Here is a 16,606-nt window from a genome sequence, read left to right as displayed (position 1 = left end):
AGTTTAACACTCGATCTGGGCTTGCAGAAAGCCATGGCTTCTTGACACTCACTACTGTGCCTCTACTCTCCAGACTAAACCTACAGCTCTCCATCCATGTGTAGGCCACCTGCTTGTTCTCCTTGCCATGTGGTTGCTGAGTTCCCATGGAACCTGGGGAAGAGATGCTCCCTCACAAAGTTGTGAGGATTTTTTGAGGTGCGCACCGGAACCTTCTTTGCTGAGCTAGCAGTGATCCGAAGTTTACGTGCGTCATACGACACATAGAAGGCACTCTGCTTTAGTGACCTTCTCCAAGCTGGCACATTTACACTCCCCCTGCTTAACATAAAAGTCATAAAATGACAAGCATTTCCGACACTGCATGTTGATGATTGCTCATCTGTACAGGACACACCTGTCAATCCTCCATACACAGCATTCTGCACCTTCAACAAAAAACTACAGTTAGAATAGTCAATTACAGTACAGAACAAATCAAATCAAATCAAATCAAATCACATGAAAATATATACTCAAATATTTACAAAGATGTGAGGGGTGTACTCACTTTTGTGAGATACTCTACACTGAGATCATGTGACAGATCATGTGACACTTAGATTGCACACAGGTGGACTTTATTTAACTAATTATGTGACTTCTGAAGGTAATTGGTTGCACCAGATCTTATTTAGGGGCGTCATAGCAAAGGGGGTGAATACATATGCACGCACCACTTTTCCGTTATTTATTTTTTTGACGTTTAAAAAAAAAATAAAAAAAATAAATTCACTTCACCAATTTGGACTATTTTGTGTATGTCCATTACATGAAATCCAAATAAAAATCAATTTAAATTACAGGTAGTAATGCAACAAAATAGAAAAAACGCCAAGGGGGTTTAATACTTTTGCAAGGCATTGTAGTCAGGAAGGTACAGGAAGCAATTGATGAGGTAGAGTGGTGGGCATTAATGTGAGGATTCAGGTTCTTTGTAGAGAACTCAAACAGTGTTCTTTACCAGGAGGCAGGTGGGAGATGAGGTATACTTGAGGTTATATGGGAGAAACTTGGAGAGGGTGGGGGCCTTCAGGTTCCTTGGGGTATACTTTGATACTAGACTGACCTGGGCAGAACACATTGAGAGAGTGGTGGGAAAGTGTAAGAAGGTGCTACATGTGATGCGGTGTCTGACGGGGAAGGAGTGGGGGGCTGGGCGTTCTTCATTGAGGACCATGTATGTTGCATTGATCCAATCTGTAATAGACTATGGCAGTATAGCGTATGGTTCGGAAGCCCGGACCTCATTGGAAAGGCTAGATGTCATACAGGGGCAAGGACTCAGAATATGTAGTGGAGCGTTCCGGACGTCCCCAGTGGCTGCATTACAGGTGGAGATGGGGGATATGCAATTGCATATTAGGAGACAGCAGCTGGCAATGAATTATTGGGTCAACCTACAAGGACATGGGCTGTCTCATCCTGCGAAAGGGATTTTACAGGCATGCTGAGCGAAGACAGAACACAAGCTTTGGTTGTGTAATACCCAGGCGAAGGAGATGGGACTGTATGGAAGGGAGTTTAGTCCAACGGTAGCTATTCCTGTAAATCCACCATGGCTACTCCCGCCTCCAGTAGTTGATCTAGAAGTGTTGGAGAGACTACAGACATATAGGGAGAGTGTTGATCCATCTGATTTGTTTAAGAGACGTCTGGATACTGTGTATTAGGATTTTGTGGCCATTTACACAGATGGTTCAAAAGATCCAAGGACAGGACGTACTGGGTCAGCATTTGTAGTGCAGGAATGTGGGGTGGAAGTCAGGAAACGTATTACAGATCATCTGTGGTCCTCTGTAGCTCAGCTGGTAGAGCATGGCGCTTGTAACGCCAAGGTAGTGGGTTCGATCCCCGGGACCACCCATACAAAAAAATGTATGCACGCATGACTGTAAGTCGCTTTGGATAAAAGCGTCTGCTAAATGGCATATTATTATTATTATTATCTGGCTGTATATATGGCAGAGCTGATGGCCATACTGTTGGCCTTGCAGTGGGTGGAGGAAGTCAAACCAGACAGAGTAGTTATTTGCTCTGATTCATGTGCAGTGTTAATGAGTCTCCAGTCCTTTAGCTCACGTAGCACACAAGACCTGCTTTATGAGGTGCTACAAACCCATGGCAGGATTAGACAGATGGGTATACAGATAAGATTTACTTCGGTCCTAGCCCATGTGGGGGTGGAGGAGAACGAGGCAGTTGATGTACTGGCTAAACAAGCACTTAGTAGTGGGGATGTTGATGTTGTAGTTTCAATGAGCAAGGCAGAGGCAAAAAGCCTGAAGTTGTCTATAGCTTTTCTGGTGAGACAGTGCCATCTAGTGTTGTAGCCTAGAAATGACGCTATGACTCACAATGACAGAAATGAAAGTGGATACAACCACCGTAAGATTCGATTCCCAGGGATGACACTGAACACACTGAACCGGTTGTTTCACCCATTATAAAACGTGTTGAGACGTACAATCTCCTGTATCGGAGAAAAGGGACATCCGCAGTGGGTATCAGAGAGCAGAACATCTTGCTGTTTATTTCAGTTTCATCACTAAATAATAATACACCATGAATAACACGCTGAACCAACATTATGAGGAGAAGGTGCGTCCCTGTATAGACCTTATCGACTCCCTGCGCTCGCTTGGTGTGGAGAAGGACCTTGCGCTGCCTGCCATCGCCGTGATAGGGGACCAGAGTTCTGGAAAGAGCTCAGTGCTGGAGGCGCTGTCTGGGGTGGCTTTGCCAAGGGGGAGTGGTGAGTGATAATTCATGAAACTGAAATGACAAATATTTATCATCTATCAAAGTCTCAGAGAGGTTGAATAAGTGAGCCTATATTGATTTGATTATCATTTGATCTCTAATTTGTTATGTTAAAGGGAAGTTCACACCGATTCATTCCAGGGTTTTTATAATTTTTTTACTATTTTCTACATTGTAGAATAATAGTGAAGACATCAAAACGATGAAATAACACATATGGAATCATGTAGTAAACAAAAAAGTGTTAAACAAATATATATTTTAGAGTTGAGATTCTTCAAAGTAGCCACCCTTTGCCTTGATGACAGCTTTGCACAATCTTGGCATTCTCTCAACCAGCTTCATGAGGTAGTCTCCTGGAATACTTTTCAATTAACAGGTGTGCCTTGTTAAAAGTTAATTTGTGGAATTTATTTCCTTAATGCGTTTGAGCCAATCAGTTGTGTTGTGACAAGGTAGGGGTGGTATACAGAAGATAGCCCTATTTGGTAGACGACCAAGTCCATATTATGGCAAGGACAGCTCAAATAAGCAAAGAGAAATGACAGTCCATCATTACTTTAAGACATGAAGGTCAGTCAATCTGTTTTCTAACATGCTTTAGACACATTTTCATAATGCATTGTGGTCAATGATTGATGACTCAGCAAAATGTGTCTACCAATTTTCTCTAAAACAAGATGTCAAATGCATTGGGGGATCAACTACAAGTACAGAGAGATGGAATATTGCACAATTTCATTTTATCGTAGTGGACATTTTTGTATATGGGCTGTTTTTCTCTGGGTTTCATTTATTCTCTTTCACTCTAACTCCTCCTCTGTCAACTCTGACAGGTATTGTAACACGATGCCCTCTCGAGCTGAAGATGAAGAGGAAGAGAGAAGGAGAGGAATGGCATGGAAAAATCAGCTACCAAGACCATGAGGAGGAGATTGAGGACCCCTCTGATGTGGAGAAGAAAATTCGAAAAGGTGGGTGCGGTCACTCTCATTGACCCACTCTCATTACCTCAAGTGTCTAAACTGAGTCACTATTCTTCACTAACATACTATTTTTATCTATACCTAAAATCATTCAAAATATATCATTAACTGTTGGTACAGTTAATTATTTCTAAGGCACCTGTATTCTTGTTCCCCCCTCCAGCCCAGGATGAAATGGCAGGCGTGGGGGTGGGTATCAGTGATGACCTCATCAGCCTGGAGATTGGCTCCCCTGATGTCCCAGACCTCACACTCATCGACCTGCCAGGCATCGCCCGGGTAGCTGTCAAGGGTCAACCTGAGAACATTGGTGAACAGGTACACCACTCCACCCCACCCTCAATGTTAGTGGGAAAACACTGTGCATTTTTAACCCCAGTCTTAGAACAGAAACCAAGTCCCCCCACGACATGTTATGTATAATAATATTTGACATTTTCAGATTAAGAGACTGATACGGAAGTTCATCACAAAGCAAGAAACAATTAGCTTGGTGGTTGTGCCATGCAACGTTGACATAGCAACCACAGAGGCTTTGAAGATGGCACAAGAGGTGGACCCTGAAGGAGAAAGGACATTAGGTAATCCACCCTTTAATATTTACTCAACTATTATGAAGCAAGCTCTTGTGTAATGGTGGTTATAAACCATGTTTGTCAAGGCCGGGCGTAGGTGTGGTGTGGAATCAATTGCAGGATGCAGATGCATGTCCAAAAACACTTTAATAAAGTCCACAGAAACAACGGCTATAAACAGAGCCGGTTGAACAAGGGAAAAATAAACACACTCAGCGTAAAAGTACAACAAACGCACAACGTGCGGACTCTCTAATAACATAGAGCACAAACTGACTGGCAACACCTGCTGACATAGAACAACTACACACAACCACAAGACAGAAACAACGAGAACTTAAAGGACACATAATCAAGACGAAATGAGCAACAGGTGTAACAAATCAGACCAAACCAAACACACACAGACACAACGAACGATGGCAGCTAGTACTCCGGGGACGACGACCGCCGAAGCCTGCCCGAACAAGGAGAAGGAGCAGCCTCGGCCGAAACTGTGACAGTACCCCCCCCTTGACGCGCGGCTCCAGCCGTGCGCCGACCCCGTCCTCGGGGACAACCAGGAGGACGCGGAGCAGGGCGCGTGGGATGACCACGATGGAACTCAGTCAGAAGAGACGGGTCTAAGATATCTCTCCTCGGCACCCAGCACCGCTCCTCCGGACCGTACCCCTCCCACTCCACGAGATATTGGAGACCCCCCATCCGGCGTCTCGAATCCAGGATGGACCGAACTGTGTACGCCGGAGCCCCCTCGATGTCTCTGCTATCTCACACTCCTGGAGTGGACCAGCTACCACCGGCCTGAGGAGAGACACATGGAACGAGGGGTTAATATTCTTATACTCAATAGGAAGTTGTAATCTGTAACACACCTTGTTCAACCTCCTCAGGACTTTAAAAGGCCCCACAAACCGCCGACCCAGCTTCCGGCAGGGCAGGCGGAGGGGCAGGTTTCTGGTCAAGAGCCAGACTCGATCTCCCGGTGCGTACACCGGTCCCTCACTGCGGTGGAGATCGGCGCTCGCCTTGTGTCGACGGATGGCCCGCTGCAGATGTACGTGAGCAGCGTTCCACATCTCCTCCGAGCGCCGCACCCACTCATCCACCGCAGGGGCCTCGATCTGGCTCTCATGCCAAGGTGCCAGAACCGGCTGGTACCCTAACACACACTGGAAAGGGGTTAGTTTAGTGGAGGAGTGGCGGAGAGAGTTCTGTGCCATCTCGGCCCAGGGAACATATCTCGCCCACGCCTCCGGCCGGCCCTGGCAATACGACCTCAGAAACCTACCCACATCCTGGTTTACTCATTCAACCTGCCCATTGCTCTCCGGGTGGTACCCCGAGGTAAGGCTCACCGAGACCCCCAAGCGCTCCATGAACGCTCTCCAGACTCGAGAGATAAACTGGGGGCCTCGATCAGACACTATATCCTCGGGTACCCCGTAATGCCGGAAGACGTGAGTGAATAGTGCCTCAGCGGTCTGTAGGGCAATGGGAAGACCCGGCATGGGAAGGAGACGACAGGCCTTCGAGAACCGATCCACAACGACCAGGATGGTGGTATTTCCCTGGGAGAGGGGAAGATCAGTAACGAAATCCACCGAGAGGTGAGACCAGGGTCGTTGTGGAACGGGCAGGGGTTGTAACTTACCCCTGGCCAAATGTCTGGGTGCCTTACACTGGGCACATACCGAACAGGAGGAAACATAAACCCTCACATCCTTGGCTAACGTTGGCCACCAGTACTTAGTGCTAAGGCAGTGCACCGTCCGGCCAATCCCTGGATGTCCAGAGGAGGGTGACGTGTGAGCCCAATATATAAGTCGATCCCGAACCTCGAACGGCACGTACGTCCGACCCACAGGACACTGTGGAGGGCTAGGATCGGTACGCAACACCACCGGTGCCACCAGGCAAGATGGCGGGAGTATGGGCGTGGGCTCAACGGACCTCTCCTCCGTGTCATACCGCCGGTACAGAGCATCTGCCTTACCATTCTGGGACCCAGGGATGTACGTGATCTTAAAAACGAACCGGGCCAGAAACATATTCCACCTAGCCTGGCGAGGGTTCAGTCTCCTAGCTGCCCGGATGTACTCCAGGTTTCGGTGGTCTGTCAAAATGAGGAAAGGGTGTTGAGCTCCCTCTAGCCAATGCCTCCACACCTTTAGGGCCTGGACCACGGCTAGCAGCTCCCTGTCCCCCACGTCATAATTTCGCTCCGCCGGACTGAGCTTTTTAGAGTAAAAAGCACAGGGGCGGAGTTTCAGGGGCGTGCCAGATCGTTGCGAGAGCACGGCCCCTATACCGGCTTCAGACGCATCTACCTCGACCTGGAATGGGAGTGCGGGATCCGGATGCGTCAACACCGGCGCCGAGGTAAACAGGTCCTTCAGTCTCCCAAAAGCCCTATCCGCCTCAGCAGACCACTGCAAGCGCACCGGACCTCCCTTTAGTAGAGACGTTATGGGAGCTGCCACCTGTCCAAAACCCCGGCTAAACCTCCTGTAGTAATTCGCAAAACCCAAGAACCGCTGCACCTCTTTAACAGTAGTTGGAGTTTGCCAATTACGCACGGCCGACACACGGTCAACCTCCATCTTAACCCCTGACGCAGATAACTGATAACCCAAAAAGGAGACAGAATCCTGGAAAAACAGACATTTCTCTGCCTTGACATACAGATCATGCTCCAACAATCTCCTCAATACTCGGCGCACCAGGGCTACATGCTCGGCTCGGGTAGAAGAATACACTAGAATGTCGTCAATGTACACGACCACTCCCTGCCCCTGCATATCCCGGAAGATCTCATCAACGAAGGATTGGAAGACTGAAGGAGAATTCATTAACCCGTATGGCATGACGAGATACTCGTAATGACCCAAGGTGGTACTAAATGCTGTCTTCCATTCGTCTCCCTCCCTAATACGCACCAAGTTGTATGCGCTCCTGAGATCCAATTTTGTGAAGAAACGCGCCCTGTGTAAAGACTCCGTCATAGTCGCAATCAGAGGGAGTGGATAACTGTATTTCACAGTAATCTGATTGAGACTGCGGTAATCAATACACGGGCGCAAACCTCCATCCTTTTTCTTCACAAAAAAGAAACTCGAGGACGCAGGGGAAGTGGAGGGCCGTATGTATCCCTGTCTCAGAGACTCGGCTATGTAAGTCTCCATAGCTCTCTTCTCCTCTTGAGACAGAGGATACACATGGCTCCGCGGAAGCGCAGCTCCTACCTGGAGGTCTATCGCACAATCCCCCTGTCTATGTGGTGGCAATTGCGTCGCCTTCGCTTTACTAAACACAATTGCTAAATCATCATACTCGGGGGGAATGTGCAATGCCGGCAGTTGGTTTGGACTTTCCACCGAGGTCGCCCCTACGGAAACGCCCAGACATCGCCCTACACACTGGACAGACCAGTCCTTGAGAGCCCTCTGTTGCCACGAAATAGAGGGATTATGAGTAATCAACCAGGGAAGCCCCAGCACCACCGGATACGCAGGAGAGTCTATAAGATATAGCTGAATAGTCTCCTCATGACCCTCCTGCGTCCCCATCCTAAGTGGAGCTGTGACCTCCCTAATCAACCCCGATCCCAACGGACGGCTATCTAAAGCATGTACAGGGAAGGGACTACTGACTGGAAGGAGGGGAATCCCTAACTCAGCACAAAATCGCCGATCTATAAAATTCCCAGCTGCGACTGAATCTACTAGCGCCTTATGCTGGGAATGAGGTGCAACCTGTGGGAAGCAAACAGGTATGGTTAGGTGATCAACAGAGAGCTCTGGGTAAGTGGGGCGCCTACTCAGCTGGAGGGACTCCCCAGAGCGTGGCCTGCCGTCTCTCCCCCTAGGAGACCCCCCCCAGCACCTGGCCGCAGTGTGTCCTCCACGGCCACAGTAGGTACAGGGGTTGGTTCCCCTGGGGCTCCTTCTCCTCTCCTCTCTAGCGCAAGCACCCCCGAGCTCCATAGGACTAGGCTCGGAGGTGCTGGAGGGTGGAATGGACGACCCCCACTCAGGACGTCCGCGGGTGGCCAACAGGGTGTCGAGGCGAATGGCCATGTCAACTAACTGGTCAAACGTGAGGGTGGTGTCCCTGCAGGCCAACTCACGACGGACGTCCTCCCGTAGGCTGCAGCGGAAGTGGTCTATGAGGGCCCGCTCATTCCACCCTGCGTCTGCCGCTAGAGTCCGGAACTCCAGTGCAAAATCCTGTGCGCTCCTCTTCCCCTGTCGGACGTAGAATAGACGTTCTCCTGCCGCCTTCCCCTCAGGTGGATGGTCGAATACAGCCCTGAAGCGACGGGAGAACTCTGCATAGGTGATCGTCGCGGGGTCTATTCTCCTCCATTCGGCGTTGGCCCACTCCAACGCCTTGCCGGTGAGACAGGAGATGAGGGTGGAAACGCTCTCGTGTCCCGAGGGCACCGGGTGTACGGTGTCGAGGTAGAGTTCTACTTGTAGGAGGAAACCTTGACACCCGGCAGCGGTACCATCATACGCCCTCGGGAGCGAGAGCCGAATCCCACTGGGTTCCGGAGCGTGGACTAAGGGACTGACCGGTGCTGGTGGTACTGTGGAAGGAGGCGTGGGTGCCCAACTGGTCTCCAGACGATGCAGGGTATTCATTACTCCTTGTAATGCGATGGTGATCTGGGCTATCCTGTCATCCTGTCCGCGGACGCGCTCCTCCAATGACTCGGTCGCTGCTGCTGCTCCTGCTGATTCCATGGATGGTGTGTAGTTCTGTCAAGGCCAGGCGTAGGTGTGGTGTGGAATCAATTGCAGGATGCAGATGCAAGTCCAAAAACACTTTAATAAAGTCCACAGAAACAACGGCTATAAACCGAGCCGGTTGAACAAGGGAAAAATAAACGCACTCAGTGTAAAAGTACAACAAACGCACAACGTGCCGACTCTCTAATAACATAGAGCACAAACTGACTGGCAACACCTGCTGACATAGAACAACTACACACAACCACAAGACAGAAACAGGTGTAACAAATCAGACCAAACCAAACACACACAGACACAACGAACGGTGGCAGCTAGTACTCCGGGGACGACGACCGCCGAAGCCTGCCCGAACAAGGAGAAGGAGCAGCCTCGGCCGAAACCGTGACAATGTTGACTTGTGTTGACTTTAATGAATTAGACTTGATGTGTGTTTCCCATTGGACAGGCATCCTGACCAAGCCTGACCTGGTAGACAAAGGCACAGAGGAGACGGTGGTGGACATAGTTCATAATGAGGTTATCCACCTGACTAAGGGCTACATGATAGTCAAGTGCAGAGGCCAGAAGGAGATCATGGAGCGAGTCTCACTGACCGAGGCCACAGAGAGGGAGAAGGCTTTCTTCACAGAGCACGCTAATCTCAGGTCGGTCCTCTGGGTTGAAGTCTGCCTTAGATTTTAAAAGCTGTCTTGGAAAGCATGAAGCAAATTTGATCAAATGCCTATTTTTCAACACTCATAAAATGTGTTAGTTTTTAATTGAATTGTGTACCTGTGTGGTAACCAAACTATTTGCCATGTTGTGAAAAAAATGTATTTTTCAAACCTTTCTGCAGCACACTTTATGATGAGGGCTATGCCACTATCCCTAAACTGGCTGAAAAATTAACTCTTGAACTGGTGCATCATATCGAGGTAAATTCCTCTTCCATTACATTTCACTGCATAAAATCTTATACATTTGTTACTGAGTGACTGTTGCCATAAGCCATGACTCTGCGTTGTGCCGTTTAGAAATCCCTGCCTCGTCTAGAAGAGCAGATTGAGGCAAAGCTGGCAGAGACGCATGCCGAGCTGGAAAGATATGGTACTGGACCACCTGAGGACTGTGCAGACAGGATGTACTTCCTGATCGACGTGAGACCCCCAGCCTGCAACCCACAGATGATTCAGTTACCCTCTCCTTCACGCCGCTCTGGCCTTGACCCAAACTCACAACAGCCATGTTAGTCTTTGTTAGCAAAACTTGTCAATTCAGGAAAACATTTGAAAGTTGATTAAATCTTATCCATACAGTGAGGAAAAAAAGTATTTGATCCCCTGCTGATTTTGTAAGTTTGCCCACTGAAAAAGAAATGATCCGTCTATAATTTTAATGGTAGGTTTATTTGAACAGTGAGAGACAGAATAACAACAAAATAATCCAGAAAAACGCATGTCAAAAATGTTATAAATTGATTTGCATTTTATTGAGGGAAATAAGTATTTGACCCCTCTGCAAAACATTAGTACTTGGTGGCAAAACCCTTGTTGGCAATCACAGAGGTCAGACGTTTCTTGTAGTTGGCCACCAGGTTTGCACACATCTCAGGAGGGATTTTGTCCCACTCCTCTTTGCAGATCTTCTCCAAGTCATTAAGGTTTCGAGCCTGACGTTTGGCAACTCGAACCTTCAGCTCCCTCCAAAGATTTTCTATGGGATTAAGGTCTGGAGACTGGCTAGGCCACTCCAGGACCTTAATGTGCTTCTTCTTGAGCCACTCCTTTGTTGCCTTGGCCGTGTGTTTTGGGTCATTTTCATGCTGGAATACCCATCCACTACCCATTTTCAATGCCCTGTCTGAGGGAAGGAGGTTCTCACCCAAGATTTGACGGTACATGGCCCCGTCCATCGTCCCTTTGATGCGGTGAAGTTGTCCTGTCCCCTTAGCAGAAAAAAAACCCCAAAGCATAATGTTTCCACCTCCATGTTTGACGGTGGGGATGGTGTTCTTGGGGTCATAGGCAGCATTTCTCCTCCTCCAAACACGGCGAGTTGAGTTGATGCCAAAGAGCTCCATTTTGGTCTAATCTGACCACATAACTTTCACCCAGTTCTCCTCTGAATCATTCAGATGGTCATTGGCAAACTTCAGACGGGCATGTACATTTTTTTACATTTTACGTCATTTAGCAGACGCTCTTATCCAGAGCGACTTACAGTGAGTGCATACATCGGGAGTTGAGTGGCGCAGTGGTATATGTGGTTTCTTGAGCAGGGGGACCTTGCGGGCGCTGCAGGATTTCAGTCCTTCACGGCGTGGTGTGTTACCAATTGTTTTCTTGGTGACTATGGTCCCAGCTGCCTTGAGATCATTGACAAGATCCTCCCGTGTAGTTCTGGGCTGATTCCTCACCGTTCTCATGATCATTGCAACCCCACGAGGTGAGATCTTGCATGGAGCCCCAGGCCGAGGGAGATTGACAGTTATTTTGTGTTTCTTCCATTTGCGAATAATCGCACCAACTGTTGTCACCTTCTCACCAAGCTGCTTGGCGATTGTCTTGTAGCCCATTCCAGCCTTGTGTAGGTCTACAATCTTGTCCCTGACATCCTTGGAGAGCTCTTTGGTCTTGGCCATGGTGGAGAGTTTGGAATCTGATTGATTGATTACTTCTGTGGACAGGTGTCTTTTATACAGGTAACAAGCTGAGATTAGGAGCACTCCCTTTAAGAGTGTGCTCCTAATCTCAGCTCGTTACCTGTATATAAGACACCTGGGAGCCAGAAATCTTTCTGATTGAGAGGTGGTCAAATACTTATTTCCCTCATTAAAATGCAAATCAATTTATAACATTTTTGACATGCGTTTTTCTGGATATCTTTGTTGTTATTCTGTCTCTCACTGTTCAAATAAACCTACCATTAAAATGATAGACTGATCATTTCTTTGTCAGTGGGCAAACGTACAAAATCAGCAGGGGAACAAATACTTTTTTCCCTCACTGTAGCTGTTTCTCTTTACACATCTACCCTCCCATGTATCTAATAACATATCTTTCTGTGTCTCAGAAAGTGACTGCGTTCACCCATGATGCCATCAACCTGACTGCTGGGGAGGAGCTGAAAAGCGTAGTTCGTCTCAACGTCTTCTACACACTCAGAAAAGAGTTTAGGAATTGGAAGTTACACCTGGATCGCTCTGGAGAAAACTGTGAGTTCACCTTTATCATGCACCGATGCAACCTTTAAAAAAAAGGCTAATTTCAGTGAGTTGGATAACAAAGAATTGCTATTTGAATTGAGATTGATTTTAATTTCACATGGAAGGCTCACACACTTGCTTATTTAGTGTAATGTAGTGACATCTTTTTTTATATTGCAGTTAACAAGAAGATTGAGAAAGAAGTGGCTGATTATGAGAAGACGTACCGTGGAAGGGAGCTCCCAGGGTTCATCAACTACAAGACCTTTGAGGTGATGGTGAAGGACCAGATCAAACAACTGGAGGAACCAGCAGTCAAGAAGCTGAAGGAGATATCAGGTACAATCTATATTTGAGAATGTTATTTTTTACCTATACTGAAACCCATTAAGTTATTTTATTTAATATGGTGGCCCTATTTGCCAAACTATGAAGCCATGATGATTTATGTATATTTTCCATCCAAGAATGTAATCTGTCGTTGAGTCATATGTGTCACAGTGATGCTATGGTATTTCTTCCCTTCTCTAGATGCCGTTAGGAAGGTGTTCTTACTGCTGGCTCAGAGCAGCTTCACTGGATTTCCTAACCTCCTGAAATCAGCTAAGGTATACAGTATATCATTTTTTTAATGCCATTTGGCAGACACTTTTATCAAAAGCGACTTACAGTCATGTGTGCATACATTTTTACGTATGGGTGGTCCCGGGGATCGAACCCACTACCCTAGCGTTACAACCGCCATGCTCTACCAATTGAGCTACAGAGGACCATGCAATATTAATGTCACCATTTATCCCTGATATTCCCACAGTTGGTCATTGACCTGTATGTGAATGAGATGGCTGACATGCACAACTACATTTATCTCCTGTTGAATGATTGTTGTTTGTTTGAACTACAGACAAAGATTGAGGCCATTAAGCAGGTGAATGAGTCTACAGCTGAGTCCATGTTGAGGACTCAGTTCAAGATGGAGCTGATAGTGTACACACAGGACAGCACCTACAGCCACAGCCTGAGTGAGAGGAAGAGGGAGGAGGAAGAGGAAGAGGACGATGACCTTCCCATACCTGAGATAAGGAGTACTATCTTCAGCACAGACAACCATGCCACCCTACAGGAGATGATGCTGCACCTCAAGTCCTATTACTGGGTAAGTACTGTGTAAATCACCATCTTGGCCTAACACCCTAAACAAGAACCTACCTGTATTTCCACTAGCTCTTCTGACTAGGGATAAGAGGGCACTAACTCAGAGATTGAATAAAACTGCTGACTCTTTAATTTATTTATTCACCAATTCCCTGAAAGCTAGATTATATAATTGCATGTAAATGTGCTATAACATTATACAATTCAGTGTGTGTGAACCAACCATTGTTAGGGGCCTAAACCTTGAATGGGACAAAAGTGATGGTAGATCACTATATCCATCTATATCTGTCATTTTAATAATAGGTGTTTTGTCTTGTCTGTCTCTTTATCTTTGCCAGATTGCCAGTCAGCGTCTGGCTGATCAGATTCCCATGGTGATCCGTTACCTGGTGTTGCAGGAGTCTGCTTTCCAGCTGCAGAGAGAGATGCATCAGATGCTGCAGGAGAAGGACAACATCGAGTACCTGCTGAAGGAGGACTTTGACATCGGCAGCAAGAGGGCTGCACTGCAGAGTAAGCTCAAACGCCTGATGAAGGCACGCAGCTACCTAGTGGAGTTCTAGTATGGACAGCTGCTTGTTAACATTTAGGATGGCCTTGTCTAATGTCAGATAGCTTGGTTAATGGAAGTAGGCCTACGTGTGCATTGCATTGAGGTTTGGGGTAGACTGTAATCTAAGTTATAATAAAGTTACTATGCAATCAAGTTCTTTGTTATCGTTTTTTTGTTTATAATATTAAACTCAAATGCCTTATGAAGGCAAGCAGTTAGCCTACCTGGTGGAGTGGAAAGCTGCCTGATAGAATTTGGGAACAGAGAAGGAAGTGCAATAATTTTTATAATAGGCAATGTATCATTTATTTTGGATATTTTCACTTGTGCTTTATATTTCTCTAAACAGTGCTTGACTTGGGGACAGCTCCGTACCTGCACTTCTTATTTTTGGGGAATTGCATTCCGCCTATCGCCGGCCCAGATTCACACACTGAGGCAAAAAAGGTAGATGAAAGCGGAATGAAGGTGGGATCTGCATTGAATAGCATTAATTTCCTGATTCCGCATTGTTCAAGTTTATTTGCCGCTAGTCTGTGAATTTAGCCCCAGACTATCATGTGCCAGCTGTCTAGTCTGTGTTTTATTAAATTGCAATGAGCATAAAAATAAACATTTATACCAGGAATTGGCAACTTGTTCTCATTCTGAGAAATAAGCGTCTTCTTAACCAGGTAGGCCATTTTATTTCAGTATCTTAACAAAGTGAACAGGCTACTGTTCAAACAGTTGGATACTGACAGGAGGGTGTATTCATAACAGTTCAACTGTTCTAACTTGTTAGCAAGCAAATACAGTGCATTTGGAAAGTATTCAGACCCCTTGACTTTTTCCACATTTTGTTACGTTATAGCCTTATTCTAAAATGGATGAAATAGTTTTTTTCCTGCATCAATCTACACACAATACCCCATAATGACAAAGCAAAAACAGGTTTTTATAAATGTTTGCAAATGTATTACAAATAAACTGAAATATCACATATGAAGCACCTTTGGCATCGATTACAACCTTGAGTCTTCTTGTGTATGATGCTATAAGCTGGGCACACCTGTATTTGGGGAGTTTCTCCCATTCTTCTCTGCAGATCCTCTCAAGTTCTGTCAGGTTGGATGGGGAGCGTCGCTGCACAGGTATTTTCAGGTCTCTCTAGAGATGTTCGATCGGGTTCAAGTCCGGGCTCTGGCTAGGCCACTCAAGGACATTCAGAGACTTGTCCCTTAGACACTCCTGCGTTGTCTTGGCTGTGTGCTTAGGGTCGTTGTCCTGTTAGAAGATGAACCTTTGCCCCAGTCTGAAGTCCTGAGCGCTCTGGAGCAGGTTTTCATCAAGGATCTCTCTGTACTTTGCTCCGTTCATCTTTCCCTCAATCCTGACTGGTCTCCCAGTCCCTGCTGCTGAAAAACATCCCCACAGCATGATGCTGCCACCACCATGATTCACCGTAGGGATGGTATTTTCCAGGTGATGAGCTTTGCCTGGTTTCCTCCAGACGTGACACTTGGCATTCAGGCCAAAGAGTTCAATCTTGGTTTCATCAGACTAGAGAACCTTGTTTCTCATGGTCTGAGAGTCCTTTTGGTGCCTTTTGGGAAACTCCAAGCGAACTGTCATGCCTTATACTGAGGAGTGGCTTTCATCTGGCCACTCTACCATGAAGGCCTGATTGCAGAGATGGTGGTCCTTCTGGAAGGTTCTCCCATCTCCACAGAGGAACTCTGGAGCTCTGTCAGAGTGACCATCGGGTTCTTGGTCACCTTCCTGACCAAGGCCCTTCTCCCCCGATTGCTCAGTTTGGCCGGGTGGCCAGCTCTAGGAAGAGTCTTGGTGGTTCCAAACTTCTCCCATTTAAGAATGATGAAGGCCACTGTGTGCTTGGGGACCTTCAATGCTGTAGAAATTTGTTGGTACCCTTCCCCAGATCTGTGCCTCGACACAATCCTGTCTCGGAGCTCTACGGACAATTCGTTCGACCTCATGGCTTGGTTTTTGCTCTGACATGCACTGTAAACTGTGGGACCTTATATAGACAGGTGTGTGCCTTTCCAAATCATGTCCAATCAATTTAATTTACCACAGGCGGACTAAAATCAAGTTGTAGAAACTTCGCAAGGATGATCAATGGAAACAGGATGCACCTGAGCTCTATTTCGAGTCTCATAGCGAAGGGTCTGAATACTTATGTAAATAAGGTAATTGTTTTTTGTTTGTTTTTATTCTGCAAAAAATTCTAAAAACCTGTTCACTTTTTCATTATGGGATTTGTGTGTAGATTGAGGAAAATGTTTTTATTTAATCCATTTTAGAATAAGGCTGTAACGTGGAAAAAGTGAAGGGGACTGAATACTTTCCGAATGCACTGTAGATCCAAGTTGGCTGACTTTAAACATTTAAGCTTAGCTGTCTACTCACTAGCATTTATGCTTGAGATTGTTTATTTTACATTTACATCATTTAGCAAACGCTCTCATCCAGAGCGACTTACAGTTTAGTGAGTGCACACATTTTTTTTGTTCATACTGGCCCCCCGTGGGAAACGAACCCACAACCCTGGCGTTGCAAGCGCCATGCGCTACCAACTGAGCTACACA

General features: G+C 46.7%; 1 protein-coding gene across 2 annotated transcripts; it reads left to right on the top strand.

Annotated features, from left to right (window-relative positions):
- Positions 1 to 2,518: 2,518 nt before the first annotated feature.
- Positions 2,519 to 14,166, top strand: LOC311138432 (interferon-induced GTP-binding protein Mx1-like). 2 transcript variants are annotated; one of them, XM_084173114.1, is made up of 12 exons: positions 2,519 to 2,794; positions 3,639 to 3,776; positions 3,952 to 4,106; positions 4,231 to 4,369; positions 9,566 to 9,764; positions 9,956 to 10,034; positions 10,134 to 10,256; positions 12,172 to 12,313; positions 12,485 to 12,643; positions 12,836 to 12,912; positions 13,209 to 13,460; positions 13,801 to 14,166. In XM_084173114.1, the coding sequence occupies exons 1-12, from the start codon at positions 2,605 to 2,607 to the stop codon at positions 14,023 to 14,025; spliced, it is 1,878 nt and encodes a 625-aa protein (XP_084029240.1). In that variant the 5' UTR covers positions 2,519 to 2,604; the 3' UTR covers positions 14,026 to 14,166. The 2 variants fall into 2 exon arrangements, with proteins under 2 accessions (XP_084029240.1, XP_084029239.1); XM_084173113.1 differs by having other exon boundaries at positions 10,134 to 10,344; positions 12,176 to 12,313.
- The last annotated feature ends 2,440 nt before the right edge of the window (positions 14,167 to 16,606 follow it).

This window comes from Coregonus lavaretus, assembly GCF_964263955.1.
Source record: "Coregonus lavaretus genome assembly, chromosome: 12".
In the NCBI taxonomy this organism is placed as follows: Eukaryota; Metazoa; Chordata; class Actinopteri; order Salmoniformes; family Salmonidae; genus Coregonus; species Coregonus lavaretus.
Note: the sequence above shows the minus strand (reverse complement) of the source record. Positions and strands in the feature narration are given on the sequence as shown.

What these genes read in the sequence shown, in the direction of transcription:
- LOC311138432 (XM_084173113.1), top strand. Translation starts at nt 2,605, where the DNA reads ATGAATAACACGCTGAACCAACATTATGAGGAGAAGGTGCGTCCCTGT. An exon ending in TGAAGGAGAAAGGACATTAG is followed by an intron (nt 4,370 to 9,565) that starts GTAATCCACCCT and finishes CCCATTGGACAG; the next exon opens with GCATCCTGACCAAGCCTGAC. An exon ending in ACCTCCTGAAATCAGCTAAG is followed by an intron (nt 12,913 to 13,208) that starts GTATACAGTATA and finishes TTTGAACTACAG; the next exon opens with ACAAAGATTGAGGCCATTAA.